We start from the raw sequence: 27,525 nt of genomic DNA on the forward strand, positions 1-27,525 counted from the left end.
GGGGACAGTAACATATGGGCTGGGTCCAAGGTGACATCTTATGTTCACGATCGGTGTCTACAGTATTTTATTTTAGCTGCCTATAACACCGAACAGAATGCTGGCAAATATCGCTGTTTCTAGAATACAATGATAGTTCATTATTGCCCCGTAGTCCAGCGGATGCAATTTCCCATTTCTGCCATGCCGTCTTGTATCTGCCTTTCGGGCCAGTACACGGCAGGCTGACCTTATCCGCAAGAACACCCCAATTCACTCACGATCGAGACTACTTCCATAAGAGCCGCGCGGACACTATCCTTGCCCTCCTCCCCGTGTCGTTTTTTTGTTATTGTGGCTTTAAGCTTTGGCATCTTGAATGTGGCCCACTCAATCGGCTAACGGCTATTGACACCAACGATCCATTTCATCGTTGAGTGGGGCAGTGACTTCAAAGAACTAGAGAGAGGAGCTTATGGTTCATTGTGCCATCAGAGCAGTATATAAAGATATGAATACATTGCCATACCATGTTTCATGTCTGAATCTAGCCTCCTGTAAGGACTTGATCATTGAGATTTTGAGGCCGTGGGAGGTACCATTCTATAAGAACCGCACAGTGATCCATTCGAACCTGAGGGCTTGCCGCTTGACTACTCTAAGAGCAGCCGACTGCTAAAATGAGAAAAAGATTAAAAGAAACAAAAGGAAAAGCAAAAAAAGCAGTAGAGCAGTAGAGCAGAGAAAAGGAGCGACTGGGAAAAGGAATGTTCAGTATTTCGCAGGATCGAGAAGATGGAGTTCGTAATCTTACAACACCAGTTTCCGTTTTAGGTGAAAGCATCAAACGGGGATAGAAACACCAGGAATAGAAATCTACCGCTCATCGGCAGCCACACGAATCCATTTCAGCCTCTAAGCCCTTAGATGTCTTGATGCCCGGGCAAGAAACAACACCAAGCGGTCCGAGATGTCTCAGTTGAGAACTTGAGACCTGGGACGGATGGCATAGAAGGCCGTACCGCTCCTTTGCTCTAGTTTGCTCAATCGTCCCATCCGCAATTAACTGTATCTGTTCTACACTGTCCGTGGGCCATTTATTTATCTCTTCCGACTTACTTCTACAGAGCCGATCAGGCGTCATTGCTTTCTACTCAAAGTGCCGGCCATGAAATCTGTCATAGCGCTCCTCGGATTGACTGCTGTGGCCGATGCACACGTTGCGGCCTGGGCCAAGAGCATATATTGTATTGGTGGAACGTCTGGCAATGACGATCAAAACACCAAAACAGCGGTTGACCCACTGTACACTAGCGCGCTCAGATTGGTGCTTTCTAACCTGAAAGTGTCTCTAGAAAGATATATGTTGTTGACGCTGCCTAGTTAGGCCTAGCGCTGTTGTTCTTCCTCAGCGATATCTTCATCCCACAGTCATGTTGGTAGATTCAAGCAACTCAAGCAATCTAACAGTAATTCAACCAATTTTCCCCCTTCCAACATATGTGAACCCGGAAAATTAACCGGGTTGGGAGGGTATATATCAATTTCGCCTTGAAGTATCTGTTCTTTTGATCAGGGCTAGGACCATATCATCCTTATTGGTAACTACATTGGCCAGGAAAACCAAGGGTTTAGTTCCCCAGTTAAACAGATCCCTGCTGTGCTAGTTTGATGCTACATTATGCCTTATAGTCAATATTAAACTGGCAATTTTCAACACTATAAGCCCATCATTCTTTAGTATAGCACATTTATGTTTAAACGGCTTTGCCTTAGAGAGCCCTCCGCGTCGACTCCCACTCTTCGATCCCCATAACACCCACCTTAAGGAAAGAGTTATCTTTGTCAATTCGCATCCTTAGCGGGCCCTCGCGTAGTTCAGTCACATCCCACTTAGCCCATACGAACCTCCCATGTAGGAACTTTGCCTCCGGCGATGCAGCCCACACAGCAAACTGGCCAGGTAAATCCTCTGCGTTGATATCAGAAATCTCCATGTCCATCCTGCTCGAATGCAAGGTAGTGCATGTAACTTACCATCGTCCCATCGCGGGTCATCCCTTTTGAAACCCGCCTGTTCTGCCAGTTCTGTGAAAACACCCCCAGGATGGTAACTGACTATCTGCAGCTTATCCGCAGACACATCCTTGGCGATCTGTTGTAGCAGCATTGTCCCGGCGCTCTTGGTGGCGCCATAGCTGGGATACTGGCCAGTGAGTTGAGTCTCATGTATCGCCAAGGAAGTCAAGTTGATAAGCGCCTATCAGCCTTCCGTCAGCACCTATAAATCCGGTTTCCGTGGAGGTACTGCTCTGTGCTCACCTTTTGGCGATCTTCAGCCCCTGGCTGCTTGTACAACCGCTCCGTAAAATCGAGGTGCGCCCGCACATTCATTACGTACTCTTCCCACACAGCCTCCTTCCCCAGGTCGAGAATCGGCTGCGCTGAGAGCTTGGCAGCGTTAAGGACCACGACATCTACCAAGATTCCTTCTTTCGCCAAGTCTTTCCACAGTGTATTGACAGATCCCAGGTCGGCCACGTCGCATCTGCGTCCTATAGCCTGGGTTGAGGGAAACTCAGATCCAAGGAGCTTTGCGGCAGATGAAACCATATCGTTGCGCCGTCCAACGATGATAAGCCTTTCTGCACCAGCCTTGGCGAATGCTCGCGCGATAGCGTAACCGATACCCGTGTGGCCACCCGTGATAAGCACTGCCCTTCCCGCCTGAGAAAGCTCAGGTCGGGATGGCGAGATGGTAGGATATGGGGCATTGTGAATGGTCTGCGTGAACGCAAATCCTGGTGGCAAGCTGAGAGTAGAGGACATGGCTATTGGACAAGTGAAGTTAAGAACAGTGCGCGGAAACTCTGAAGTCTGGAAGAAATTGGAATGTACGAGAAGGATAGTCCCAATATACGTGCGTAAATAAACAGTGCTCTTCTCTACACACAAAAAGAAAGGAGGGGGGGGGGGGGTGGGAAGCAGCCTTAATTTATGTGATTTCCCACCCTGTCCCATAGAGATTCATACAGCCAACACAATGGTACAATAGTTTTGATTTTCGGGACAGCAGGACCCATAGACGAACAGTCAAGCCAGATGCTACTTAGTTTGTCTCAGGGTCCGGCCCATATCGTCAAAAGTCACTCCGACCTCAATATTAGTAAACCGGAGCTATTTCACGAGTGACCTACTTGATTGGGACAAGTGTGCCTTGGTTTGGATCTAAAAGTAGTGGAGCAGAACGAATCCACAACGTTATTTATAATCAGCCCCACAATGAACACTTATGTCGGCCTTCTGGTGCGTCTTTCCGACGATTGCTTCGTCGCACCCTCTATCATGGAACTCCGCAACAGAGGTAGTTTGAGTTGTGAAAACTGCAGAAGGAGGAGAATCAGAGCAGGTCCTCCCTATTTACAAATTTGGATTCAGTTTCCTTCTCTAACTAAATGCAGTGTAACCAACTTAAACCGAGATGTTCTCAGTGTGCACGCGCCGGTCTACCCTGCTCAGGTTACAGGAACCAGTTGGATATTCTGTTTCGTGATCAAACAGATGCTATAACTCAAAAGTTTCATAACTCTACCAGTACTTCACATGTAATTTCACTGCCCCGGAACCCGTCATGGCCGGTGGAGGATATTGCAGGCAAGTATTTCTTCGATAATTTTAGCATCACGGAGAGCTTTCGCATGTGTGTCAATGATCCATCAATGCCGCACTCTTTGCCAGCTACTTTCAGCTTTACGTCTGTTGGGCTAGCTGCCTTGGCCATCATACATAAGGACACCCACATGATGGTTCTAGCTAGACGTCAATATTCGTCCGCGTTAAACCTCCTCGCTAGGGCTATCGAGGAGTCCAAAGAATCTGTTAATGGGGCATTGATCGCTGCCAGCTTTAATCTGTCTGTATTCGAGGTATTACATGTCTTATCGCTTAGAGTGTTCTATCGCTATATGTTGACATGAACGTAGCTGATAGCTTGTGACGCTCCTTCAACCGCCCACCTATGGGTAAAACACATAAAAGGAACGATAGTGCTCCTAAACTTGCTAAAGCTTCCTCTAGGCGGGATGGTTAACGAGATGGAGGGCCTGTTACACATCGGCTATACTGCAGTAGGTCCATATATCGCAGATTATCTGACCCAGTGATGTCTGACATTTTCTCCCTGCATAGGCGCTCGCCTACTTAATTAGTGAGCAGGCGGTTCCAACATTCATACTCGGTTTAATGCAATCCTGCAAGGCGTTTGCTGTGGGGACTTCACTTCTACCTATAATAGAGCTATTTGATATACTTAATAGCTTGATTGAACTTTACATAAGAATGAAGCATAGGGATGGACAGGGCTATGTTCAGTTTATAGCTACAGCTATTCAGCTTGATCAAAGCCTGCTTGCGTGGGCCAACAACCTTTCTCCAGCTTTCACCTTCGATGCTACTGTTGGAGGCTCTTTCCACCCTTATGTACATGGCTGGCCTGTGAAAGCCTGGAACTATTATTGGTTTTGTCGGGCACTTGCCAGTAGGATAGTGATCGACAGTCTTGACGTGGTGTTCCCGTCTATTCAAACAACTCATGTGAAATTAATCGCTGAGTCGAAGGCGCAGTACAACAAATCATTATCTACACTTAGACAAGCGCCACGAGAAATATCTGCCAGCATTTCGCTTATGTTGGGGCGTACGGGCCGGCGCTCTCTCGCTTTGTCGTCTGATACATCTTTCTTGATCACTATTTTGCAATCTCTGAGTATGTTGACAGACCAACGTGTATTAATCAATGACATCGATCTATAGCAGACACATTATCTACATAATTTAGAGTCTACACAATAACGGTTCACGGGCTACATGTAGTAGAACACTGCGCTTGCGATATACCAAGCCCCTTAGCACTGTTGAATACATAGTAAAATGCCCCCTCAAGCCTAAATATTTCCAGGTGCATTTCATTTTTCCATACCAATTGGCAATAACAGAGGTCTAGTAGCTAACATATTTCTACCGAGATGTAGGTTATACTATTGAGGGCGTATAGTCCATTCAGCCAAATCTCGCCTATGATGATTAATATCGTGTCAAACATCTACCTCCAGTATAGGCAACCACTTGACTTTGGTGGGGAGGTATGGTTCGTGCTAGTGCAATTGGTAAAGTTCTTTGTTCTTGCAATTCCGGCCGTTTATGTGGGGTGTTACTCGTCCAAGTATCCATAAGATACTTGTTATACCGGTAATTGTAGTGAAGAATATGTTATTTCTCTACAAAGCTCGCTACACTTGCTCTAGCATAGAATTAATAAACCTGCGCTATTTCACGAGTAGATTACTTAGTTAGGACTAGTTAGATGAATCAAACTTTCGATCCTGCAGGAAACGAGGCCAAGACCCATAGACGCCAGTTACATGGTCTTGTTCCACGGCATGTCGTTGAAATACTAGCCAAGCTTAAAGACCTTCGGATTTCAGGTTGCCGGGGCTCCGGTATCTTAACTCACGCTATTTCATGAGTATATTACCTATTCAGGACTGATACTCTCGACTCTCCCGTAGAGAATAAGGTGGAGTTCAAGATAGATCAGTTTGGAGACGATCGGACGCGCTAGCTGACAAAGTAGTTTCTTTTCCCTTCCCAGGCCATTAGTTCAGATGATCGCTCCAGGAGGTTCAGTAAACAAAAAAAGCAGGGCCCTTCGTTGATGCTTATAATCCAGTCCTTTGCACTTAGCCGAGACTATGGACTCCCTTCACAATCGATACACCCACCATCAAAGTGGCATCCGTGCAGCTTTTTCCGGTGGGAAACGCCATCTCGGCTCTAAAGTAACATTGCCAATTTGAGTTCAGCAATATTCTTCAATGACGCGATCGTGGGATCCGCTGAAAGACATTCCCAATCTACGGGGGAAAGTTGCTGTCGTGACAGGGGGCAAGTAAGTCTGTCGAAGTGGACCATACGCTTTCTACATGTATGTGCTAACAAAGTAAATCATACAGCAGCGGTATTGGTCTAGCAACGATCAGACTCCTATGCCTGCGTGAAGCGACAGTTTACTTTACCACGCGAACCGAGACCAAGGCTCACGAGACTTTGGAGTACCTTCGAATCAATTATCCAGACATCAAAAGAGAAAATATCAGGTGGTTACTACTGGATTTATCCGACCTACAGAGTGTGGTTGCTGCTGTTGAAGAGCTGAAAAGAAAGGAAAACAAGGTGGATATCCTGAGTATGTCACGTTCTGCATCTGAGTACCGTCAGTATCTGACATATCTGCCTATCTAGTCAATAATGCTGGAGCTGCAACCTCATCGACGGAGCCTCTTGGCCCTGGATGGGAATTCCATATGGCTATAAAGTATGTATACCTCTTGTAGCAAACGATACGCACACTGACACTTTCAGCTACGTCGGGCCGTTTGTTTTCGTCAACAAAATCTTGCCTCTTTTGAAGAATGCCCTAGGTGCAGAGGATGCCGATGCCAGGATTATAACCCTCAGCTCCACGGCTCACCGCGACATGCTTCCGCGTAACTTCAAGTTCCAGTTCGGCTCTCCAACCTGTTTGACAAACCCCGTGCCAGCATATCCCTGGCAATGGCGCTACTTTGGGAAATTCATCTTCGGCTTCGACATGATTCGCTACGCAGTGTCCAAAGCTGCCAATGCCCTGTTTGCACAAGAGTTACAACGCCGACTAGACAAGCAGGGTCTCCCGATTACATCCATTGCTGTCCATCCAGGCGAGGTTGCGACTGAGGGTCTTATGTCAAGCAATACCGCCCCTGTCAGAATGGTAGCGCGTCTACTCTTCCTCACAGCGGATGAGGGTGCCGTAACACCTCTGTTTGCGGCGACGGCGGTGGAGGTACGACAAGATCCTGAAAGATACAAGGGCAGGTTTCTTGTGCCCATCGGCAGAGTTGAGGCGCCTAACCCAGTTGCCAATGACGACGAACAAGTGAAAGGACTGTGGGGAACTACAGTGAAAGAGGTGAACAAACATCTCGCTGATAACGGTCTTCCTCCCTTAGAGCCTTGGTAACGGACCCTGAGGATATAGGAAATTGAGACCATATGTTACATTTTGAATTCTTTCGAATATTAGACTTCTTGATGATGGGCTGGTAAGTTATACTACGTATTAGGAGTAAATGCCAATACGTAGAAGTGCTAGGTTAATTCGGATATTAGTTCTTTTCCATAAAGGCTACAAGTTAACAAGATATGGAAATCTGAGGTATACTTACTGCACAGCAAGGCTATGGGGCCTGATGATAGTGGCTCAGTTGGGAAGACGTGCTTTCTAACAAAGGTAGAAAATGGGAGAGGGTGTGTGTTTGTGACCAATGATAGACGTTACCGTTCACACCTGAGAACTCAGGACAGAACTTTCTTTGACAGATAAAGGCAAGCCACGTCACCAGCTCTCCTTCTCGCCTTTGAATCTCCACCTATTTTCACTCTCACAATACCAGCTTGCTCCAGTTAGACGGCGAAGAACGCTTCTTCCCTATCATCACGACAATGGAACCAACAGCAAGCAAGACTGAGGGCTCCGTCCCAAATCCCATGAGGCCAGAGCCACCAGTTCGGATCTTGGTCCAAACGTTGACCCACTTGGTTCCAGATAATGGCAACTTTGAGCGAACGGACTTTATACTGAACCGCATATGTCAACATCACTGGAACTGCGACCTCAGGGTTCCAAAATTCCACTGGGCTTCATACAACAATAAATTTGCTTTGAACAACCGACTTTGCTTCTTACTAGTTGATTATGGCCCGAATCTCAAAATGATGACGGTGTGCCTGTACTGTCCTATGAGTGGACAGGACAATCTCTGTAAGGTTCTGTTCAACTCGATAATCTCAGTGTGCACCTAACACCAGCTGCACAGGAAATCACTACCACAGTTAGCAAAAGACCAAAGATCCAGGCCAAGCTTAAAGAAGACGTTCCTTTCACGTATTGACGGCGATCGAAACGTGAGAAGCCTCCGATACGCAAGCTTGTAAAGTCAAGGCTCTATTGTGAGAAGAATCTTCTACTCTCTGAGATGGATCATATGAGGGAGAGCCCAGAGGATCTAAAGTGGCTCAAGACCCACGTCAGACCTAGGTTCTGGCGGAAGTTTGTGACGGAGGTCAATGCCAGCAAGCCTCCCGGTGCTCCAGATATTCAAGAATTGCCATTTTGTTCATTTTTAGTCATCCAGTTCCCTTTTAAATTCTTTGCTTCTGGGTGGTTGACATTGAAGCGGATGCTCTCGAAACAAGTGCCTGAGGATCAAATCGCTGCCACCGGGGTGGTGATATATAAAAGAAGTGACATCGTAGACCTCAGACGCCACAGTCACATAGCACGACTTCGCACGGTTGTGAGTCTCAACCTCGTCGGAGGTAAACGTTGTCAGGTATTTTCCTGACATGACCTTTGTGGAAAGTATATTCACAGTGGTTGATATCAATCGCCTGGGATCTCTAGTATGCAGAGAATACAAGCGTGCTGGGCCAATGCATGTAGCAGGACAGATCAAATCACATTTCAGTAACCAGACTATTCGCTTTAAGTGTTATCTACGGCCCTGGACCTAGTACCTAGCTCCGACGGATAGCAACGGAACGGGAAGGGAGCGCATCCAAGTAAAGATGTTCCTAATCATGTGGCAGGTAATCCATAGGCAATGTTTCAGTCGTCTATGAGCTGTTCATGGCTATATCCAAAGAGCTGCCTGCCATGAAAGCAAACCTCTAGCTCTTGTGACGTCCCAAACCCATGACGAAAAATCAACTTCTATGGAATCCGCTACAAGTTGACGTGGACGGCATGATGTAAAGGCCGTTTGCATAATACGATTGCTTCTTCCCATGTCGACAAGTAGAATCGAACCATCTTACGTGAAGTGGAATGTGGGGCAATAACTGAGAGGATATAAGTAGACTGATCCACAATATACACTGTAGTGGAGCTCGCAAACTAGTATTGAAATGGGGTAAAGGATATGGGCCCTGGTGCCGATCAACTCCACAGGCCTTGGATCGCCTCGGGCCTACCCCATAAAGATATTCACGCCGAGCATGTATGCTCATAGATTGCGCCACCAGCGCCAACATCACGTCCATTACAAACACCCCCTCTAGTTGGCGAATGGAGAATCCCTTCCGCGTGCATACTGGGGAACACGGCAGGACCAAAGTATAAAATCCCAATCCCATCTGCAGTATACTCTCCACATCTGCAGTCAAGCCGCTCAACCAAGATGCGCATCCAAGCCCTCACCCTGCTAGCCCTTGCTGCCCCCGCCCTTACCCACGGCACCTTCGAACATGATGACCTCGAAACGCAACTCCTCAAGCGCGACTTCTATACAATTGGCCGCCGCAGCCTCGAGTCCTGCGCGGGCAGCCTAAACTCGGACGGCACAAATAAGCGCGCCCTCCTGCAGAAGCGCTCCATGGTCGAGGTCCTCAACACACCCCACCTCTATACAGGCAACGGTATCGACCCAGACCACCCAGCCTCCGCCTTCGCCCATGAACACCACGTCCTCCTCGCCCCCTACGGCGACACGGGCCCCTACTATGTCCCGGGCGAGCTGATCCGCGACGACGCACGCGAAGACCAAGAAGGCATCCCGATCATTGTCGAAGCCCAATTCATCGACTTCATCACCTGCAAGCCCATCCCTGGCATGTGGTGGGACATGTGGAACGCCAACGCCACAGGCGTCTACAGCGGGGTCATCAACGAAAGCAACGGCGACTTCACGGACCACAGCAACGTGAACAACACCTTCCTGCGCGCCGTCCAGCTCGCGGATGAGGATGGTGTGGCTCAGATCAAAACCATCTTCCCAGGCCACTACACAGGGCGCACGAACCACATCCACATCATCGCGCACACAGATGTCACCGTGCTCAAGAACGGGACTATCACAGGGGGTTCGATCGCCCACACAGGCCAGTTCTTCTTCGACCAGGACCTCATCGACAAGGTCTCGCAGACTTACCACTACACCCAGAACCCGTACCAGGTCACCGGCAATAAGCTCGACGACACCTTCCACCAGGAAACGGCGTACTCGGCCTCGGACCCGGTCTTTCACTACGAGTATCTCGGCGATAGCATTGAAGATGGGTTGTTCATGTGGGTGCGGATCGGGGTGAACGCGTCGGCCAACTGGGATGACGGAGTCGGTGAGCACAGCTTTACCTATGGCGCGGATGGCGGAAAGTACTCCTGTGGCACGGGGAGAATTGGAGCGAACTATACGACTGCGGACGAGGACTGCACGGGGAGCACGAATGTGGGTGACCTGCCTGGGGAGAATGGGCCCGGTCCGGCAGTTTACTCTGCGCCGCCGCCGATTGCTTGGGATAATGAGACGGATGAGGCGGAGCAGTCGGCGGCGAAGAGTTGGTTGGCGGTTGCCAATGGGTTGGCAGCTGCTACAGAGACTCCCACTGCTTAACCTGGCTTTTCCTGGGAGATACTTGTTCATGTGGTGTGATTGAAAGTTTGGAACTGTTTGACGCGTTGTATGGTGGGGATTCTGGATAGTATGAAAACAGCTAGCTACAAAATGACAACGAGTTCTATGGTACAGTTCCGGTCGTGATGTCCCAAATGTATCTACTAGTGTGTCGATTTGAGTCGGCAATCGCGCATCTGAAGAGGACTGGTCGATAATAGGGCTCCATGAGGTACACGCTGATGCACCTGCTCTCCGCGAAGGCAAGTAAGCTGCCTAACCATTGTTCTCTCTCAGGCTCTTTATTGACTCCCTTGTATTTACTCTATATGTTCAGTATCTACTGCCTCTGGTGAGTATGATCCAATATATTACCCTCGCCTTGTTTTTAAGAGTACACATCCTATTACCAGTATAGTAGTCACAGCCACTCCACCCTTTAATGGCTCCAATACAGTCAAAGAATCAACCAACTTAAATACAACTTCCATACCCCAACCCTCAATCAGTCCAACACAATAACATTCTTCCCCGGCTGCGTGCAGTTCATCAAAATGTTAATCGGGGGAAACGTCCCCCCAGCACTAAAAGCCAAACTACTATAGTTATAAGTCGCGCTCAACATCATAATCTGGCCGACAGTGGTGCCAAACTCCTCCGCCAAATCCTTATATACGCCCCAGGTAAAGCTATACGGCTTTATCACACACGTGGTATCCTCACAAAGCGGCACCTTGATGAAATATCCAACAGGCAACTCATCCGTTGCCGTCATCCCCTCCTCCGTATTGCCCATCAGTGCGTCGACGGTGATATTGAGTCGCTGCGCGATTTTTTCGTACGTGTCCCCGTTGACGGTGTAGTAGAGGCGTGGCCCGCCGACGATACAGGTATTGGTTGCGTTGCCGGATAGCAGGCAGGAGGTGTTGTCGGGGTCGCACACTTCGGCGGGGATGATGAAGGTCTCGCCCACGTTGGGGGGGATGGTGACGTCCGCCATGAGGTTTTGACGGCCGATGTCACAGACGCCGCGCTTTGTGATGCGGGCGACGTCGAAGACGGTCGTGTTGGCTTCGGTGATGGGGTAGTAGTAGGTTGTTGTGTTGAGGGTGCTGGGGTCGCAGGTGGCAGTGGCTGGGCTGATGAGGGCCAGGGAGGCAGCCAGGCCTGCGAGGGTGAAGGCGGACTTCATGGTGACGATTGAGGAAGAACAATTGAAGGATTGAATGAGAAAAATTGGGATGGGATAGGATAGGATAGCATGCTGCATGTGCGGTTTATAAACGCTGAGGGAGACCTACCTTGATAGTATCATCAGCAGGGGTGCCGGGGTTATTCCTCTGCGTACGTACACACAGTACATCTCCTACGCAATCGCATGCAGGGGTGCATTAGCCGGGATGAATGAACCATAGTTGGCCATCAGTGAATGTCAATGCAGTGATTACGAAGCCTGAAGATTAGAGGGAAGATACAAGGATCGGCGCCCTGTCGATCCCTCCACAATAGCCCTAATTAGTATGAAGTATTCCGCGTGGAGCCTCGCAAACTCCCCCCGGTTTAGGAATGGCCGCCGATCTTTTTTTGCAATATACTCCGTAGGGTTGTGAAGCTGAGTGTTCACATTACGAATCTCCGGCCGCGCATTCAACCAATTCCATCCGGACTAATGTTACGTTTAGCATGACGAGTTTGTGGAGAATCGGTGCCGCAATATGCCGCATATTGTGCAAATATTTATGGCCGAAAATCCGTGCAACAATATGTATATCGGGTCTTCGTGCAGCCCTGATTCCTGTCAGTATAGAACCAGTTCACCACCTCCTGCAACTATGCTCTCTCTCCTTGCTTCGCCCCTTCTGGCGCTAGCCATCGGCCCGTCTGCTGCATATGCAGCATGCCCCTATGCACAGCAGATGGGCCTCGACCTCAATGTTCGCGATATTCCACATTCACCTTCTCCGTCGGCTCATCAGAGTGGCCGCAGAGGTCTAGGCAAGGATGGTGTGATGCTCATGAACCGAATCGCGCCCGGCACATCCAAGCTCTACATCTCGGATATCGATGGAGGCAATGAGCGGCCACTCCTGTCAGATCCTGTGTTCGAATACCACGCCAGCTTCTCGCCAGACGGGCAGTGGGTTCTCTTCACCAGTGAACGCAACGGTGACGGAAACTCTGATATATGGCGTGTGCGCACCAAGGGGTCGGACCTGCAACCGCTTGTAACAACACCGGCTGTCGAAGACTCCGTCGTCCTCTCCACCAGTGGCACGCATGCTGCGTATGCCTCGACCGAAGGGATGATCGCCAACATTTGGGTCCTCGACCTGGTCACTGGCAATCGCTGGAACCTCACAGATACTCCTGCTATCGCTGCCACCACCAACAAAACTGTACCTCATGGCTACTTCAAGCCGGCATAGTCTCCAGACAGTCAGTGGATCGCCTTTTCTTCCGACCGCAATACGAAATGGGCTGGTCACGGCTGGGAGACGTTCATGGGCCTCAGCGGTTGGGAGCACACCCAGGAACTCTCGATCTTCGCCATTCGACCAGATGGAACCGGCTTCCGCAAGGTCATTGGCAAAGAGGGCTACGCCCTTGGCTCCCCCAGCTGGTCCGCAGACGGCAAGCGCATTGTCTACTACGAGATGACGCGCGAAACAACCTGGGACGCGCACAGCTCCTTCGACGTCAACTCGGCCAACTCCTCCATTGTCTCCGTGGACTTCGCTACCGGCACTGACCGCGTTGTTGAGGTGAACACCTCCGGCGTCAAGATTTACCCTCAGTACCTAGGCAGCACCAGCTCAATCGGCTACCTCCTCAAAGGCACCACGAAAGAAGGCATCTACAGCGGCACCACCTATTACAACACCACTGCCCGCTCCCCTGCCTGGTCCCCAGACGGCAAACGCGTCGTCTACGAAAAGGTCTCCTGGGATATCCGCCCCCAGAACAAACTCCTCTACAGCTGGGATGCCAACTGGACCTACCGCTTCACCGACGTCTTCCCAACCATCAACACCGCAGGCCGACAGCCATCACCCAAAAACAGCTCGGCGAATCCGCCGTCATCTCCCTCAACGCTACCGGCACAGACAGCGAAACCGTCTTCGACCCTGTAGCAAGGGGAATCCTCTCGCTCTCCTCCGTCGAACAGGGCACCTCCGGTGCCTTCCAGTCCTCCTAGTCCTCCGACGGGAACTGGCTCACCTACGGCGTCGGCTACTGGTTCGCCGGGCGCGCGTCCAACGGCGGGTGGATCGTGCGTTCCAAGGCCGACGGCAGCGAAGCAATGAACCTCACGACCAGCGCGATCCCACTCTCAGCAGGCGGCAACAATACCCTGAACACAGGCTTCCCCAGCTTCTCGCCCGATGGGACAAAGATCGTCTTCCGCGTTTGGGGCGCCGATGCAGAAGACGGCGATACATCGCAGCTGGGTCTCCGCATTCTACACCTCGACCAGGTAACCGCCAACGGCACATACCCCGTCACCGTGTTGACGAATTGGTGGGATACGCTCCCGTCCTTCTCACCGGATGGAACAAAGATCGTGTTTATGCGACGCGTCAGTGGAAGCAACTACGAGGTCTGTACGATTGCGCCGGACGGCTCGGACCTGCAGGTGTTGACGAGTAGTGAAGCGGACGATGCGCATGCGGTGTGGTCGCATGACGGCAGGATCATGTACTCGACGGGCGAGTATGGGTTTCAGTCGGAGTGTGCGCTATACGATAATACATTCCAGCCGTATGGCCAGATCAACATTATGGATGCGGATGGGGGGAATAAGCGGGCGTTAACGAATTCCTTGTGGGAGGATTCGATGCCGGCTTATGTTCCGGGGGAATTTCTTTAGTTTCTACTTCCTTGGCTAAGTAGCTAGATAATATACAGTCTATCTGACTCGGATAGCTTTAGAAGTTCATTCATATTGACAAAGCAAGCCATCCATCCAGCACAATCATTCTTCCAGCCCTATCCTTGCCTTTCTTTACAACAAATTCCTTTAAATCCCGTAGAAACCACGCGATATTGTGGTACAATGTGCCAGACAACACTAGGCCGTCATCTTGGAGTGAGAAGTGGTCCATTATGGTCCTGCTGGGCCCCAGCCAAACTAGTACCTAGCCGACCACTACAATGAGTGGAAGGAGCTGGAAAATAGGGATAGTCTCAACACACGAGGAGTTAGCAACGACGAGCTACGGCAACTTTGCACGTCTCATGACGTGGTTATCATCTGCCGTCCATAGGTTTCGAGCTTTTGACTTGGTCCAGCCAAGCATGATCCAAAACGTAACAGAATGCTCAGTTTCTTCTGCAAGAAAGTTTCCTCACAGTGACTTCCGTACTGTCTGATAATCAATAGCCGTCCGTGGGCCGGAATTCCCATATATCCGTCCAGTATAATTCTATTTCTCAGAAAGTCAATCTGTGGGGACATTGATGTAGCGATATCTCTTTAAGATCGTTTATTCAACGCGATTAGGAAATGGCCGGGACGGTAATAGTTCAGCAAACCAAGGCTGTTTCATACCACTGTAAATTCTTATGAAGTGTAGGGGCTAGGCCCTGCTCATATCTATAGACTGTCCAATAATTAAGTTTTTAGAGCTTCCTGCATATGTCGGTGAGCCAATTCAGTGTCAAACATCTTCTAGCTGCTGCCCAAAGGAAGTTACGACAGAGCTTCGGCCGAGCCCAATCAGCTAACATATGGAATGCGTTATCAGATCAAGTTCCCAGGAGTGGCGCAGTCAGAATCTGGAGCGTTATTCTAAGAGGGTCGGTTTATTTTAGGCTAGATCGACCATCTAGACCCACCTTCCATCTACTCCGTAGGCCTAAAGACATATGCCTTGGGGTTTTTGCTAAAGGCTCCAGCTTTGCGCCAGTTTCACGGCAGGGATTGCGTGGACTCATTATAGAATTTTTTTTTTCTTGCTACTGAAGACAGGATAGATCACACAAATGCTTCTTTTCACTTTCGACGTCCTTTGCAACTCAAGTCGGGGCTGAAGGATTTTAAGCAAGGTTGCAGATATCCCGCCTAAGGATCCACTAGTTTGAGCTTTCACATAGTTTAGCCTTAAGCCAAGCCACTCCTGGTGATCGACAAATATAGTGGCTACCCGTTGCCTAAGTCTCGGCATCGTATCGGTTTCCCCAATCGGCAAGAAGTCACAAAGACTCGGCATCTCTCACCATATTGCTCGATTCCTAATATCTCCGACTTGGCACCTACATAGCATGCCACACCAGCGTTCTAGGCTAGTCTGTAGCGGCACATTCTATACCACCGGCCATTATAAACAATACTATATAAAAGCGACGGCATGTCCAGTCAACGTTTCTGCTCCCACCAGAAAGACCAGAAGGCCTATTCATTTGAACTACTTTGATTTACTTCATCGTTTACAATGCGTCCCTTGGATCTTGTCCTCTTTTCGCTTGCGGCATCTGCTGCACCCATCGATGGCACCGCCCCGGAATTCACCTGCAACGGCGATGTGTGCTATCTTCCTCCACCCAAGCCCGTTGAGCCCACATACTTCCTAGAGAATGGAGAACAGGTCCCGGACATCTCTCATTTCCCTCCACCGCCTTGTCCCACCCCAACCAATAATGGGGAAGCGAAGACCCCCACTAACGTGGGCGGTAGCGGTGGTCCTGGAAGCTCTATGGGCTCTATAGTTGGCGGTGTTCTTGGAGCTGGCACCGCTATCGGTGGTGTTCTAGGCGCTGCTGGTAGTGCCGGTAGTGCTGCTGGTGGAGCCCTTGGTGGTATTGGTGCCTCAGGGGCCGCAGGGGCCGCAGGGGCTGTAGGGGCTGTAGGGGCTGTAGGGGGTGCAGGGAGTCCTGAAGCAGCAGGAAATGGAGGAAGCGCTGGGAGTACTGCGTCGATAGGCGCCACTGGTGCTACTGGTGCAGACGGAGTCAGCTATGGAACCTTGAGGGCGATGTCAGCGAGCTTCCTCCACCGAAGAAGCCCGTCGAAACCTATTTTGATGAGAACTTACAGGAAATTCCAGGCCCCAATGGTGATGAGAAAACGTTCGAGCTGAACGTCCACGGAGAGGGTGAAGGCGCTTTGAACGATGGGGGCAATCCTGGAAGAGGAGGACGTCCTGGACCGTCCAGAGCTGGGCCTTCCCAATCCCGTGGTATCAACTTGAATGAATTCCGGGACAGTGATAAATCCATCGCACGGCATTATCTCCAGTCTGAGAACTCACGTGAGCAATACAACCCTACCTTCTTCTCATGGGGGCATTCTATTAACATGCTTTCTAGCTCATGTCAAGCCATTCGACGGTGGTAGAACCGTCGACGAGAAGAAGCTGTTTGCTGACGTGAGGGAAAGGTATACCAACCTCAAGGAGGTCAAAGCGACCAGTGATAAGGAGGGGAACTTTGCGGCCAGAGATAGAGGTCGTTATCGCTATATGTGAGTCTTGGATGCACATCAATCAAGTTATTATTGGACACTAAGTATACGACAGTGCTGGAACCAAAGATGGCAAGGAAGTGCTGGTTGGAATTGCAGAGCACGGCACCAACAGCAACAATTTTGTGAACTTCACACCCTTCCCTAAGCCACAGTAGAGTGTACGACGGTGCAATGCGCCTGGTTGCAGATCGCTAGGCACCAGGTGTAGAAAGAAAATGGCAGACTAGCTTATCAGTGATTGTTGAGTCAAGCTTTGCCGATGATTCGAGGATTGTTTAGTATTCCGATATTAATATTTGGCAAATACTATGTCCTGTCTTTCTATAGTCCAACTACCTTTAGCTTTTCGTTCGTCTATAAGCATTGGACATATAGGGCTCCATGGCACCTTTACTCGGTTGAGATCCATGAACATGCCATTTAATTCCGGTTAGTGAAGGACGGATCGAGAGGCCTGAACACGACTATCAGCTTGGGAAGGTCTCGATGACGAGCAACCCTAAGCTTCCTCGAACATCTAACTAGATCATAGAAAGCTAGACCGTGTGTTAAGGCGGGATAATTGTGCAGAATCCTTTTTAGGCTGCCGTCGTTGGCGCCTGACAGGTCTTGATCCATTTGAGAATCTCTATCGTATGCCAGCATGCATCTGTTAGCCAATAATCCGTAGAGGGTGGCTATGTAGGACCTAACTCGCTGAAGCTAATATCTATTGAGGAACTAGCTCATAGAAAAGCTGATGAGCTCCGCGGTTGCGTACAGGAGTAGATCAGGCTGCTGACAGATACTTAGAAATAGTTGCAAAGATAAACGAGAGTGTACGTGAACGGACTTAAGCGTGGGACGCAACGTGCGGGGGTCGTACAGGGTAACTGGGTGAAGATTGAATGAGTTCAGCTGCTTTATATCCTGATGACAGGGCAGTGGCTGAGTAGGCAGCCGGTTGACTCCAACTCAAAGTATCAGGTCCTGAAGAGGCTACTTAATATGCTTTGATCTACCTCGAGTTGGCCTGGTCACTCTCCATAGATTCAGTAGCATTAACGTCTCTTCAGTCACTTCAGCTCTTCAGCTTCTTGTTCAGCTCGCCTGTTGCGGAATCCACCTCCAGCGAGCCTTATTCGCCTTCTGGCTGAATTAAACAGCCTAACTCAGGTGTGGCAAATGCCAATATCAGCTTCTACGACGATGATGGGTATAGGTTGTGCTTGCATGTCTCCTTACGGCCGTCCACGAACGTCCTGCACATCTCGCAGTGGTGGACTGAAGCTGGCGTAACGCATGGTGGGCCCCTTTCTCCAAGGTCTTTGCCAACACGCAACAAGGATGGGATGGCTGGCTCCCTGTCGTGAGGAACACGGACTTCTTTTACGACTTTGAAACATTCAACCGGATGACCACGACGAGAGAGTTCATGGGGCAACCTGGAGCGTGACAGCTGCCGCTTGGACAGTACAATCTGTGAAGTATGCCCGATCGCCATTCTTGCTTGGCGAGAGCATAGAGGTTCATATCTAAGTTGTATGATTAGCTAGTCTCACGATACAGGTAGTATTTAATATACGCTTTTAGATAAATATGACCTTGATGTTCATTCTCGTCTCTTGCAACATGAATACGTCGTAGGGCGGTTTTAGATGTAATAATTCTAGAATAGTAGAATAGCTACACATAGTGAAGGCCTACAACCAAAAAAAGAAAAATAAGATAACCGTGTATAAAATGCCCACACTTACACATATATAAAAGATATACAGTACCAGGCATAAAAGCAAGGAGGCAGGTGCCTGAGGCCATACAACAGGACCTGCTTTCTAAACCTTAGATAATATAACTAGTAGAGACGGACATGTCAATACCTGGAGCAACTTCCCTGGGAAGGCTATTCACATATATAGGTCTGATGAAAAAAAAAAAATGCTATCACACTTTCAACGGCTCTGGTCGGGGTATTTGAGTTTAGTCTACCAGACAGAACCCTTAATGCACATGTACAAATTGAACAGAACAATTTAACCCTACTTCCTCCATGCACTCCTACATGTCGGACATGTAGCCTTAGGGGAGGCCTTCAACCACGATTCAATGCAGGTCGCATGGTAGTTGACTCCACATTGGGCTTTGCACCAGGATAATTCCCGCTGTTCTTCGTCGTCTCCTGTACCATGGTGAGCACCATCACCAGCTTCAGAGCGAGCATTTTTCAAGGGATCAAAACAGATGGTACAGTCTCCTTCAATGGCTCGGCGAGTAGTATCGCCAGAACGCGATGATATAGTAGATGGTAAAGCGACGCTTGAGCCACTCTCAGGGCGAACACGATTGGAGGTCGCGCGAATAGCTGGTGTTGGTATGTTCGATAGCCCCCGGTTCGATGCCGCAGTAGGGGCAACCTGAAGGCGTGTTTGGGAGTTGGAAGCTACTGCTCTTGTTCTACTCGATATTTCCTGCGTTGAAACGGCAGGACTGCTCATAGCGAGCTCGCGTGGTCTATCGGGGGAGTTTGCAGTTTGAGTGACGCGCTCATTGACGAGATGTCCTTGCGAAGCCGCTGGCGCTAATCGAGTAGTCCGTAGACGTTCAGGCTCCCCGATCCGTACCGTGAGCCATTTCTCCGGGTGTGAATATTCCACCTCTACACTTTGCCTGGATCTTGCCAGAGAGCTAATTTGTCGTCTCTCTCGGGCAGCTCGTTGAGCAGGAGCAAGAACCATATAGGAGGCCAGGAATCGTTGAACTTGCCACTTCCACTTTGCGGCAAGTTCAGGGGCCTGATTCTTGTGGAATCGTGTGCACAGAACATAAGGAGCCAGGTCTTCGAGCAGGTCGTTGATGTCTCGTCCTGCATGGAGGTCTTTGGTCCCTTCGTCTAATAAGGACATGGCGGTTTTCCGGTTCCGAGCATTTGTTGGCATGTGGCAGCGACGACGCTGTGATGGTGCGTATCCTGCGCACCATGATTCTTCCTCTGGGTAAAGTTGGATGATCTCAGAGAGGTTAAGGAAGGTTGCTTGGGGTGGTGAGTATGTAGAAGGCATAGTAATAATTGCACGAGTTGATATCTAGGAAACTTGCTTTACTTTGAGAGTCGATACTTGTAGGATATGCTGCAGGAGACTCATACTCTCTATATACCCTGATAAGACGAGTAGAGACCAAGGCATTTACTTGTCTGCCTAAGGCGCAGCCTAGCCACATATGCGTGGCTCAGCTCAGCGCTAACACCTTGTTTCAAGCAATATAAATTAAATGGAGACTAGGAGCCTTGACATTAGACAACACCTTGGGCGTGGCAGTGCCATCAGGCTGTCTTATTGGGGTGGATAGACAGGGGTGCCGGATAGCGGCGGTTATGCCGCAGCTCTCACTGGTTAATGTGCTTGAGATGGTGTGATAAGATACAGTAGTTGCCCACCCATCACCAGAAGCAAAAGACATTTCCCTTCAGATCCTTTCCTTTTCAGGATAAGTTTCAAGGCAGCTCCATTTCTTACGTCGGAACCAGGTCTAATCGCGGCATGATTGCACGCGATACTTGTACTGGCGGCTACTGATTACCTGGAGGTCTTTATGAACTTTAACCTTTGGAGAGATAGGATCTCGACGGGGACTTCAACTTTGCTCTTAACCATCTCTGGGGGGGAAGGAGACCCATCTACACAAGGCGCATCCGAGCGGAATGTAGAGTATGGACAGGAGCAGCCTACAAGCCGATTGAAGATAAATGCTAGCGACACCTCATGGTACCGTTGGGATAGGTTTATACGCCAAGCCAAGTGCCTATAAATAGCTGCAGCATCAAGGGATACAAAGGCTATTTGCGTTTAACTATTGGCCAAAAATGGTGCCACATTCATGCGCACAAAACATTATCGTCGTATACCTGGGTTCAAGTTTGAAACACCGGAGTCCTTAGAGATGCATACAGCCACATTTATCATTCTAAACAGTACTACTTTGTATTAATTTCCATCGAGGCGTAACTTGTGCTTTCGTTCGATACCAGTAAATAGATTCAGAGAAACGAATAGGTACACATAGATGTGCTGAAACCGAAAATAAAACTTCTGCCCTAGGTAGACAGGATAGCTTCATTGTGTTCTCGATATAAACGTCCGTCTATCTACATTGGATGAATTAGCTGAGTACAGCATAATGTACCATCCTCTATGTATATCTTCGCTCTCTGTAGGTAGGTGATCAATTAAGAGCCTCCCGAGATGGTATGATAGGGAGCAAGACTCCTGGCCCACCTCGATATGGTTGAGGCCGCCAAAGACTGCTCAATCCCGATTATCCGGATGCTCGTGGGAGAACTTGCCGACACTCTGGGTGTCATGGCCTGCAATCTCTAGAACCAAAGTCTCGTTGGGGTCGAGCACAGTATTAGTCGGCCACACTTCCACATCCACCTGGTATCTCTCATTCTCCTTTACAGGTTGAACATCAGCACTAGTATAGTCTCTGTAAGGGAGATAGTGACGATGGAATGGATGTTCAGTATTGACTTTGCGGAGCGAAACTCGGAGCCATCCCTTGACAATGGGGACCGGGTCACCCATCGTACCAGTGTAGAAGACTTCCTTCCCGTCGGCATTCAATTTGCGCAGGGTAACGAAAAGGTCAATATCAGTTGGTGGAGAGCTGTTGGGGCTTTCTCGAGAGCAAGAAACAGTCAGGCGGGCCAGGATATGTCCTGTGATCTCCAGGCTCGAGGACGTCTTGTATAGAAAGGTGATTGGGGTCCTAAAGTAAACAGATGATGAGAAGCTTGCAAGGAATAGACAAAGTATCCGAATAAAGGAACCTTACCCAGTCAGTGCCTCATATGTGCAGATATCAATAGAAGTATCGGGTTCTCTAGATAAGGTTTGTTTGGTTGTGAGAAAGAACTTCGTATACTGAGTGTCCGGGATAGGCCAGTCAACCTCGGCACGACTGGGAAACTTCAGTTCGCGTTCAGGATCGTCTACCCCACAATCGCCTTTACGAAGGCACAGATGCACACGGGGCTGTTGGCCAGACTTCCAGCCGTCATAGTCGTTATCTTTTAGGAAGGCATCCAAGAACGACAACTGCAGCTGGGCAGAGTGCGGATAATAGAAGGGTAGATCATGGCGCCCTACAATGAAGCGCAAGAACTTGTACGAAGAGGAGGCGCGCATCCAGCCAATAACATTCCCGCGTAAATGGAGCAGGATTCCTCCCTAAATAGATCAATCTCGGTGTTCGTGCACAGTGCCCGAAAGAGTCGAGTCACTTACCCAGTTTGCAACACTTAGCAGAGGGACTTCAATGCTGGACAGATCGAAATTTCGGGTATTGTAATAATCTTCGTCCATAAATCGGTGCGCTGCAGAATCTTTGGTTTGGTCACGCCGGTTAGAGAACAAAGTCTGCTCGTCAAGATCTCCCTCCAGAGTGTCATCGCCCCACTGGCGCGATGCTCGACCGGGCTTGCCGTACTGATTCGGTTGGATGGCGTTCTTCCACCAAAAGTCGATGAAACGATCAGACAAAATACCACCATGACGGACCCGATCACGGTAATAGTCACTCATGCCCTCCCAGGGAATAATGGCCGCCAGACCCTTGGGTTGACGAGCAGCCACTCGCCATTGGGTGCCTGCGAAGTAGCTAATACCCAGTAATCCCACCTTACCTCTGGACCATTCCTGCTCACTACACCACTCTACTACATCAAAAAAAAGCCTCACTAGTACCTCGGGACATGGTATCAAGCTCTCCCGGGCTCTGGCCCGAACCTCGCTCATCTGTTCGAACGACAATATATCCCTGACGTGTCCAGAAGCCAGGATCCGGGGTCTCCCAAGATGCATGGGTGGACTTCATGTCTGGGTTGACCTGATCCCAGCTCTTTTTGAAAAACACTTCATAAGGGACGTCCTTTCCATCTGTCATCGGAATCTCCAACGTAAGTTAAATCATACCACAAAGGATGCCGCAAACCAGACTTACATGGACCATATGTTGCGATCACGGGGTACTTCTGTGTCCCATAAGGGGCAGAATCCTTAGGTAGGTAAACGTTGCAGCGCAGAAGCCCCTTCTCGTGGGTCTTTAAAGGTATGTCCACATTCTTCATGAAAATATAAGGGAAGCTTTCGCGGTCAACCTCGACGAACTTATCCTCAGCCATATTGCTTAGGGTTAAAGGGGTAGGTACACTCCTTTAAAAAAAAGTTCCAACGTGAAGAGTGGAAAAGAGAAGTAATTCCGCGATAGTCGGGTCACCTAGCTAGATTGAAACAAGGATTATAACGGCAGCTATCCGCATAATGACGGATACATAGTCGGTTCGGCTCCACGCCGATTCGAAGAACAACCAACATATGGGCCGAGCGGTGGAAAGGCGATTAGGTACTTGCCTTCTCATCAGGCCCTACGATCTGTCATTTACTCGGTCTGTTGACAGCTATACGACTACTTAGCTTCATGTACCTCAATTTCATCATTATAGCCGTGACTACACGCAGTGAACTGGAACACCAAGCTGGTAATCTTGATGACACCGGTCTTCGATTAGTTGGAGACTACGCAATTCATCGGTCACCTACAGAACAACCTGAGACTCAATCCCCGGTACAGATGACGACTGTTGTAGGCGACGTCCGGCGTGAAGCTCAACCGTCCGATTCCAATCCTACCCTCGCTCCACATCCTCCAGTCCCATGCGCCATATCTAATCCAGAATGGTGGCAACAGGAATATCGTCGAGTGCCTGATTATCGCCCCGTTAACAGAGATCTGGATTCGGAGCAGAGACGACAAAACCGCCTGTTTACCGCTGTGGGGACATCCATGATTGCGGGTTGCTCGATGATAGCAGTGCGTGTAGTAGCCATGACCCATCTCTTTTGAAAATTTGCTCATGTCTCAATGTGGTTGCAGGAAGCCAGTCTCCATGTACCCTGGAGGATCTTGCGACCGGTGGCTCATGGATGACCGCCTGGAAGACGACCGGCGTCCTTGGCAAACAGGCAATCATCCAGCTGCTCAATAATATCGTCATGAGTGATCATGGGCGCGGATCAACGACATACGCTGATATAGACAGAAATGATTGCAAAGCGGTACTCAAGGAACTCCTGTCTGCCACAGAACAAGAAAACCTCAACCCTTTAGTGCCGGAGCTGAAAGCATGTGGATCACACCAACTAAGCATTCTTTCTGCTCTTATGATGTGTTATATACCTCCACTTCCGCTCCTGTCATCGGCCCTGTAGTTGAAATGCCGACTACCTAACAGCAAAGAGCTCGGAGATTTGAAAGTGAGTTGAAAGTCAGAACCACAGGCTCGGCGCCTCGCCGTCGTTTATGCTGCGCGGGTCTTTGGGTCCATTCGAAACCAGCAATGTACCCACTTTTCTACCCTAGTTTTCCTGCTTCGTGCCACCTTGATATTGTGGATCTACGACGTCGTATGTACGCTGCAACAGACACAGGACTCCCCATCCACACTATCTGGGTCCCCAGTAGTAGTGCTCGGTGTTCCGGACACGAACACCGTGGATCAAACCCAATGGGTGGAGTCGGGAACGGACCGTATCAAGTTGTTGGGGATTGGCCATATTGCTCCATCTCCATTGGGACGCAGGCGGCTACTAGAGGAATCTATTGCCCTAATACGGTCTCTAGGGGCTTGGGGCATTAGCAGAATCTACGGACAATTATTGACACGACTTCAGGCGGAATAGCTAAATAATCAACATCGCCCATCGCTAACCGTCTGACATCCTAAGCTCCATGAGTAAAGGGTAGGCTTTAGCTACTATCCCCATTTCAGCTTTATACGAAGTCTGGCACCCGGTCACCTTTTCACCAGGGAGTGTTCTTTTGCCCATTGGGTCGTCCAGGGGCTAACGTACACGTCCCAGGGATACGGATAGTATCGACCGAAAACTTACTACCTTGTCCGAGTGGAGCCGAGCCGATGCAGCCGAGGCGACGAACCCAACCCACTCTATATCTCTTGGATGTAGTGAACTATTCTCTCTGTGTGTGTTATATCACGGATAAGCATATGCTTCCAGAGCACAAAGTGACACCGTATGGCGTGCCGCTATTATGGGTTGGCTAGTTAAGTGGGAGTGTTTTGAGACTTGGAGACATGGGATGTGAGGATGACGCGTTTAAAATCATGATAGTCCATACAAACCAGAGAAGACGAACCCTTCATCCCGGGTCTTAGACGAGAAAAGTATCCGACAGAAAGTACTCTTCAGCACTCTAGGCTGCAGGTGACAACTGGTTGGTACTAACTGTTACTCTAGCCTGTAGGAATAATGGTATGGTCATCTTTAGCTCCTGCTACGCATCCTTACCTAGTTGACAATCCTTCTAGGGTGAGATTTAGGTGAAGACCAACCACCATACAGCTAACTTAACTAGTCAGCTAAATAAAATACAAAAACATACAACAGGAGGGATTCGCTGGTGGTCACCCACCCAACTACTAACCTCCCGGCGTGTGGCTTAAGTACGGCTGAGCGGACGGGAAGCCCTGTTTTCCACACCCTATGGTCGTATGTACTGGTTTGCCCTAAATAGTAAATTATATAGACTTCATTCCAGCGAGTAAGTCGATAGGATTGAACAGCTCGAACGGATTGGATAGATTGAACCGATCGACAAAATCGGAACAGATCGAAATAGATCAAACAGATGAACGGATCGAACGGATCGAAAACAACTCAGCTTTCCGTACTGGATATCTATTAGGCTACCTGATCTTCGGCTTATTGTTCCATTATAGTGTATACTAAGCATGAAATCGAAAGTTCAGCTGAGCTCATACGTTCTACTACTAGTGAGTAGTCAAGCTGACTCGACCAATGGCATCAATTCCACCCGCATCCGTCCAGCTGAAGAAGCATCTGCAGCTGCATGCTGAGTTGGCAATTTCACGGTGCTGATCCTAGCCGAGAAGCCTGAGTATAACCATGTCAGATCTCGGAAACACTCTCCAACCTGGAACATAGGTCTCCTCCCTACACTAAGCCACGTACAATATGTAGGCATTCGCACTTCTCCGTATGGGAGCACAGAGAATCACCGCCTCATACAGCCTGACTGGACCAGTGAGGAGTCGGGTCAAGTACCAGGCTCCGGCACCACGTATCGTATCCCTGCGAATGTCAAAGCGGAGCTCACGAGTGTTAAGACCTACTATCGTGACTTGCAAATCGAGACCGGTACTTCACTTGCAAGCAAACTCTCTGTGAGCTCCTCCATGGGTGTTTCCTACATGGGCGTCTCTGTCAACGCCTCCGCCGAATATGAGTATGAAACCACTTTCCAAACCGACAGTTACTACGGGGTGTGCAGCATGGAGCAACAGGCTTACTCTGCCTCTCCGCGTCCAGGCGCCCACACGTGGAATAATATTGACCCGAATTTAATTTCGTGAATCGAGCGTCTGCCTGCTTGGGATGAGAAGGACCCTGCTGTACACCAGGACTGGAGGAAGTTCTTCGATGTCTATGGAACGCACATCATCATTGAGACCTTCTATGGAAACTCATACAAGATGCGCGTGACGAGCACAGAAACCTCTTCCATGCAGCGAGAGAGATGGAAGGCCTGCATTGAGGCAGAGTTCCTCGGCATAGTTAAGTCAACTGTGGAGGCTGCGACCGAAGAGGAAAAGAAGACATACAAAAAGTCTAGGGAGGGGAGTGTCAGCATGGAAGGTGGTGCACCGCAACAAAGCGCACGGTTAGTAGAAGACCCTGCAAATCAGGCTAAATACGAGGAATGGACCGATACCTTGATCCCCGGAGTCAATGACAATATCACCAATATCAAAGTGAAATCCCTGTACAATCTCTTGGAAGAGAGCGACCATGATAGCCACCGTGCTGCTGCCGCAAGGATCAAAGATGCTCTCAAGTATTTCTTGAGCCTTCTTTACGTCGAATGGGAATTCAAATGCGGGTATGGTTCGAGCGATACCCCAATTCCTGCCTTTGATAAGGCAGCAGTCAGCTTTATGCTCGGGTCCGACGACATCAACACGCGTATCATCCACCCCAATTCCGAATACCAAATGAAATTTTGGTATGATAACCCTGACAAACCGCGAACCTTGCATATGGAACAGACCCAAAGCCCCGGGAATCTTGGCTCTATTCATGTCTTCTTCTTTGTTGAAACACCTCGCAGACCCATCAAAATCATGGTTCATGTGAGTCGCTTCTACAAAGAACCAGCGGGCTACTGGGCTCGCCTGAAGAGTAAGATGACCAACACCGAGATTACCCTGTACAGTCAGGATGCCGTCTTCTGGACCCCAGAATTACAGTCCATTAAACAGCCAGGTAATTGGAGATCAGGCATGTGAGTTGGCACAGTGTGGATATAGCACCTTATTTCGGTGAAATTCTCGTTAGCAAACTATACTGTTGAAGATTCTATGACCTACCCAAAACCTACTAGCAATGAATTCCATTTGGGGATGAGTCAACGTTTAAGCCCGCCGACATATCTGATTAGAGTCCGGAAATTGACAAAGGTACGGGGTCGTCGCTCCCAGACCACTAGGCCATGTAGACCGGATTCGTCAGGTCGATG

General features: G+C 49.3%; 10 protein-coding genes across 10 annotated transcripts, besides 5 other annotated features; 6 read left to right on the forward strand and 4 right to left on the reverse strand.

Annotated features, from left to right (window-relative positions):
* Window positions 1-1,632: 1,632 nt before the first annotated feature.
* On the reverse strand, window positions 1,633-3,242 carry F9C07_2284505 (putative short-chain dehydrogenase). Its single transcript, XM_041293601.2, has 3 exons — window positions 2,302-3,242; window positions 2,017-2,239; window positions 1,633-1,951 (listed from the first exon to the last, which is right to left on the reverse strand). Exons 1-3 carry the CDS (start codon window positions 2,998-3,000, stop codon window positions 1,752-1,754), a joined length of 1,122 nt encoding a protein of 373 aa, XP_041147294.2. The 5' UTR covers window positions 3,001-3,242; the 3' UTR covers window positions 1,633-1,751.
* Window positions 3,243-3,250: 8 nt separating this feature from the next.
* Window positions 3,251-4,885, forward strand: F9C07_2162060 (uncharacterized protein). Its single transcript, XM_071509301.1, has 4 exons — window positions 3,251-3,384; window positions 3,441-3,905; window positions 3,963-4,106; window positions 4,168-4,885. The coding sequence occupies exons 1-4, from the start codon at window positions 3,262-3,264 to the stop codon at window positions 4,789-4,791; spliced, it is 1,356 nt and encodes a 451-aa protein (XP_071364282.1). The 5' UTR covers window positions 3,251-3,261; the 3' UTR covers window positions 4,792-4,885.
* Window positions 4,886-5,852: 967 nt separating this feature from the next.
* On the forward strand, window positions 5,853-7,039 carry F9C07_2233750 (putative carbonyl reductase; the record flags this gene model as incomplete). Its single annotated transcript, XM_041293609.1, has 4 exons — window positions 5,853-5,926; window positions 5,991-6,223; window positions 6,280-6,352; window positions 6,400-7,039. The coding sequence occupies 4 exons, from the start codon at window positions 5,853-5,855 to the stop codon at window positions 7,037-7,039; spliced, it is 1,020 nt and encodes a 339-aa protein (XP_041147295.1).
* A 275-nt stretch (window positions 7,040-7,314) lies between these two features.
* F9C07_1633723 (uncharacterized protein) lies at window positions 7,315-8,086 on the forward strand. The gene is made up of 2 exons (XM_071508266.1): window positions 7,315-7,845; window positions 7,896-8,086. Exons 1-2 carry the CDS (start codon window positions 7,522-7,524, stop codon window positions 7,968-7,970), a joined length of 399 nt encoding a protein of 132 aa, XP_071364283.1. The 5' UTR covers window positions 7,315-7,521; the 3' UTR covers window positions 7,971-8,086.
* A 115-nt stretch (window positions 8,087-8,201) lies between these two features.
* On the reverse strand, window positions 8,202-8,426 carry F9C07_2073309 (uncharacterized protein; the record flags this gene model as incomplete). The annotated part of the gene is made up of 1 exon (XM_071508785.1): window positions 8,202-8,426. The coding sequence occupies one exon, from the start codon at window positions 8,424-8,426 to the stop codon at window positions 8,202-8,204; it is 225 nt and encodes a 74-aa protein (XP_071364284.1).
* Window positions 8,427-8,938: 512 nt separating this feature from the next.
* F9C07_2191202 (Intradiol ring-cleavage dioxygenase) lies at window positions 8,939-11,401 on the forward strand. Its single transcript, XM_041286712.2, has 2 exons — window positions 8,939-10,231; window positions 11,269-11,401. The coding sequence occupies exons 1-2, from the start codon at window positions 9,258-9,260 to the stop codon at window positions 11,330-11,332; spliced, it is 1,038 nt and encodes a 345-aa protein (XP_041147296.2). The 5' UTR covers window positions 8,939-9,257; the 3' UTR covers window positions 11,333-11,401.
* A 900-nt stretch (window positions 11,402-12,301) lies between these two features.
* F9C07_2107649 (uncharacterized protein) lies at window positions 12,302-14,337 on the forward strand (the record flags this gene model as incomplete). Its single annotated transcript, XM_071509027.1, has 4 exons — window positions 12,302-12,865; window positions 12,896-13,596; window positions 13,636-13,740; window positions 13,788-14,337. The coding sequence occupies 4 exons, from the start codon at window positions 12,302-12,304 to the stop codon at window positions 14,335-14,337; spliced, it is 1,920 nt and encodes a 639-aa protein (XP_071364285.1).
* A 1,564-nt stretch (window positions 14,338-15,901) lies between these two features.
* Window positions 15,902-17,845, forward strand: F9C07_2258450 (uncharacterized protein; the record flags this gene model as incomplete). The annotated part of the gene is made up of 4 exons (XM_071510135.1): window positions 15,902-16,417; window positions 16,438-16,717; window positions 16,776-16,929; window positions 16,985-17,845. 4 exons carry the CDS (start codon window positions 15,902-15,904, stop codon window positions 17,085-17,087), a joined length of 1,053 nt encoding a protein of 350 aa, XP_071364286.1. The 3' UTR covers window positions 17,088-17,845.
* A 664-nt stretch (window positions 17,846-18,509) lies between these two features.
* On the reverse strand, window positions 18,510-20,095 carry F9C07_2284512 (uncharacterized protein). The gene has a single exon (XM_041286720.2). It carries the CDS (start codon window positions 19,968-19,970, stop codon window positions 18,951-18,953), a length of 1,020 nt encoding a protein of 339 aa, XP_041147300.1. The 5' UTR covers window positions 19,971-20,095; the 3' UTR covers window positions 18,510-18,950.
* Window position 20,096: 1 nt separating this feature from the next.
* Window positions 20,097-23,092, reverse strand: F9C07_2222385 (Alpha/Beta hydrolase protein; the record flags this gene model as incomplete). The annotated part of the gene is given in 5 exon segments (XM_071509736.1): window positions 20,097-21,678; window positions 21,745-22,139; window positions 22,197-22,644; window positions 22,664-22,847; window positions 22,912-23,092. 5 exon segments carry the CDS (start codon window positions 23,090-23,092, stop codon window positions 21,216-21,218), a joined length of 1,671 nt encoding a protein of 556 aa, XP_071364287.1. The 3' UTR covers window positions 20,097-21,215.
* Window positions 23,093-25,472: 2,380 nt separating this feature from the next.
* Window positions 25,473-25,478: a sequence feature (Protein overlapping with rRNA (F9C07_2213858, QRD83750.1) was converted to a misc_feature.).
* Window positions 25,479-25,515: 37 nt separating this feature from the next.
* Window positions 25,516-25,530: a sequence feature (Protein overlapping with rRNA (F9C07_2213858, QRD83750.1) was converted to a misc_feature.).
* Window positions 25,531-25,708: 178 nt separating this feature from the next.
* Window positions 25,709-25,762: a sequence feature (Protein overlapping with rRNA (F9C07_2213858, QRD83750.1) was converted to a misc_feature.).
* Window positions 25,763-26,020: 258 nt separating this feature from the next.
* Window positions 26,021-26,272: a sequence feature (Protein overlapping with rRNA (F9C07_2213858, QRD83750.1) was converted to a misc_feature.).
* A 96-nt stretch (window positions 26,273-26,368) lies between these two features.
* Window positions 26,369-27,295: a sequence feature (Protein overlapping with rRNA (F9C07_2213858, QRD83750.1) was converted to a misc_feature.).
* Window positions 27,296-27,525: the final 230 nt, after the last annotated feature.

Source organism: Aspergillus flavus, chromosome 5 (genome assembly GCF_009017415.1).
Source record: "Aspergillus flavus chromosome 5, complete sequence".
Lineage (NCBI taxonomy): Eukaryota > Fungi > Ascomycota > Eurotiomycetes > Eurotiales > Aspergillaceae > Aspergillus > Aspergillus flavus.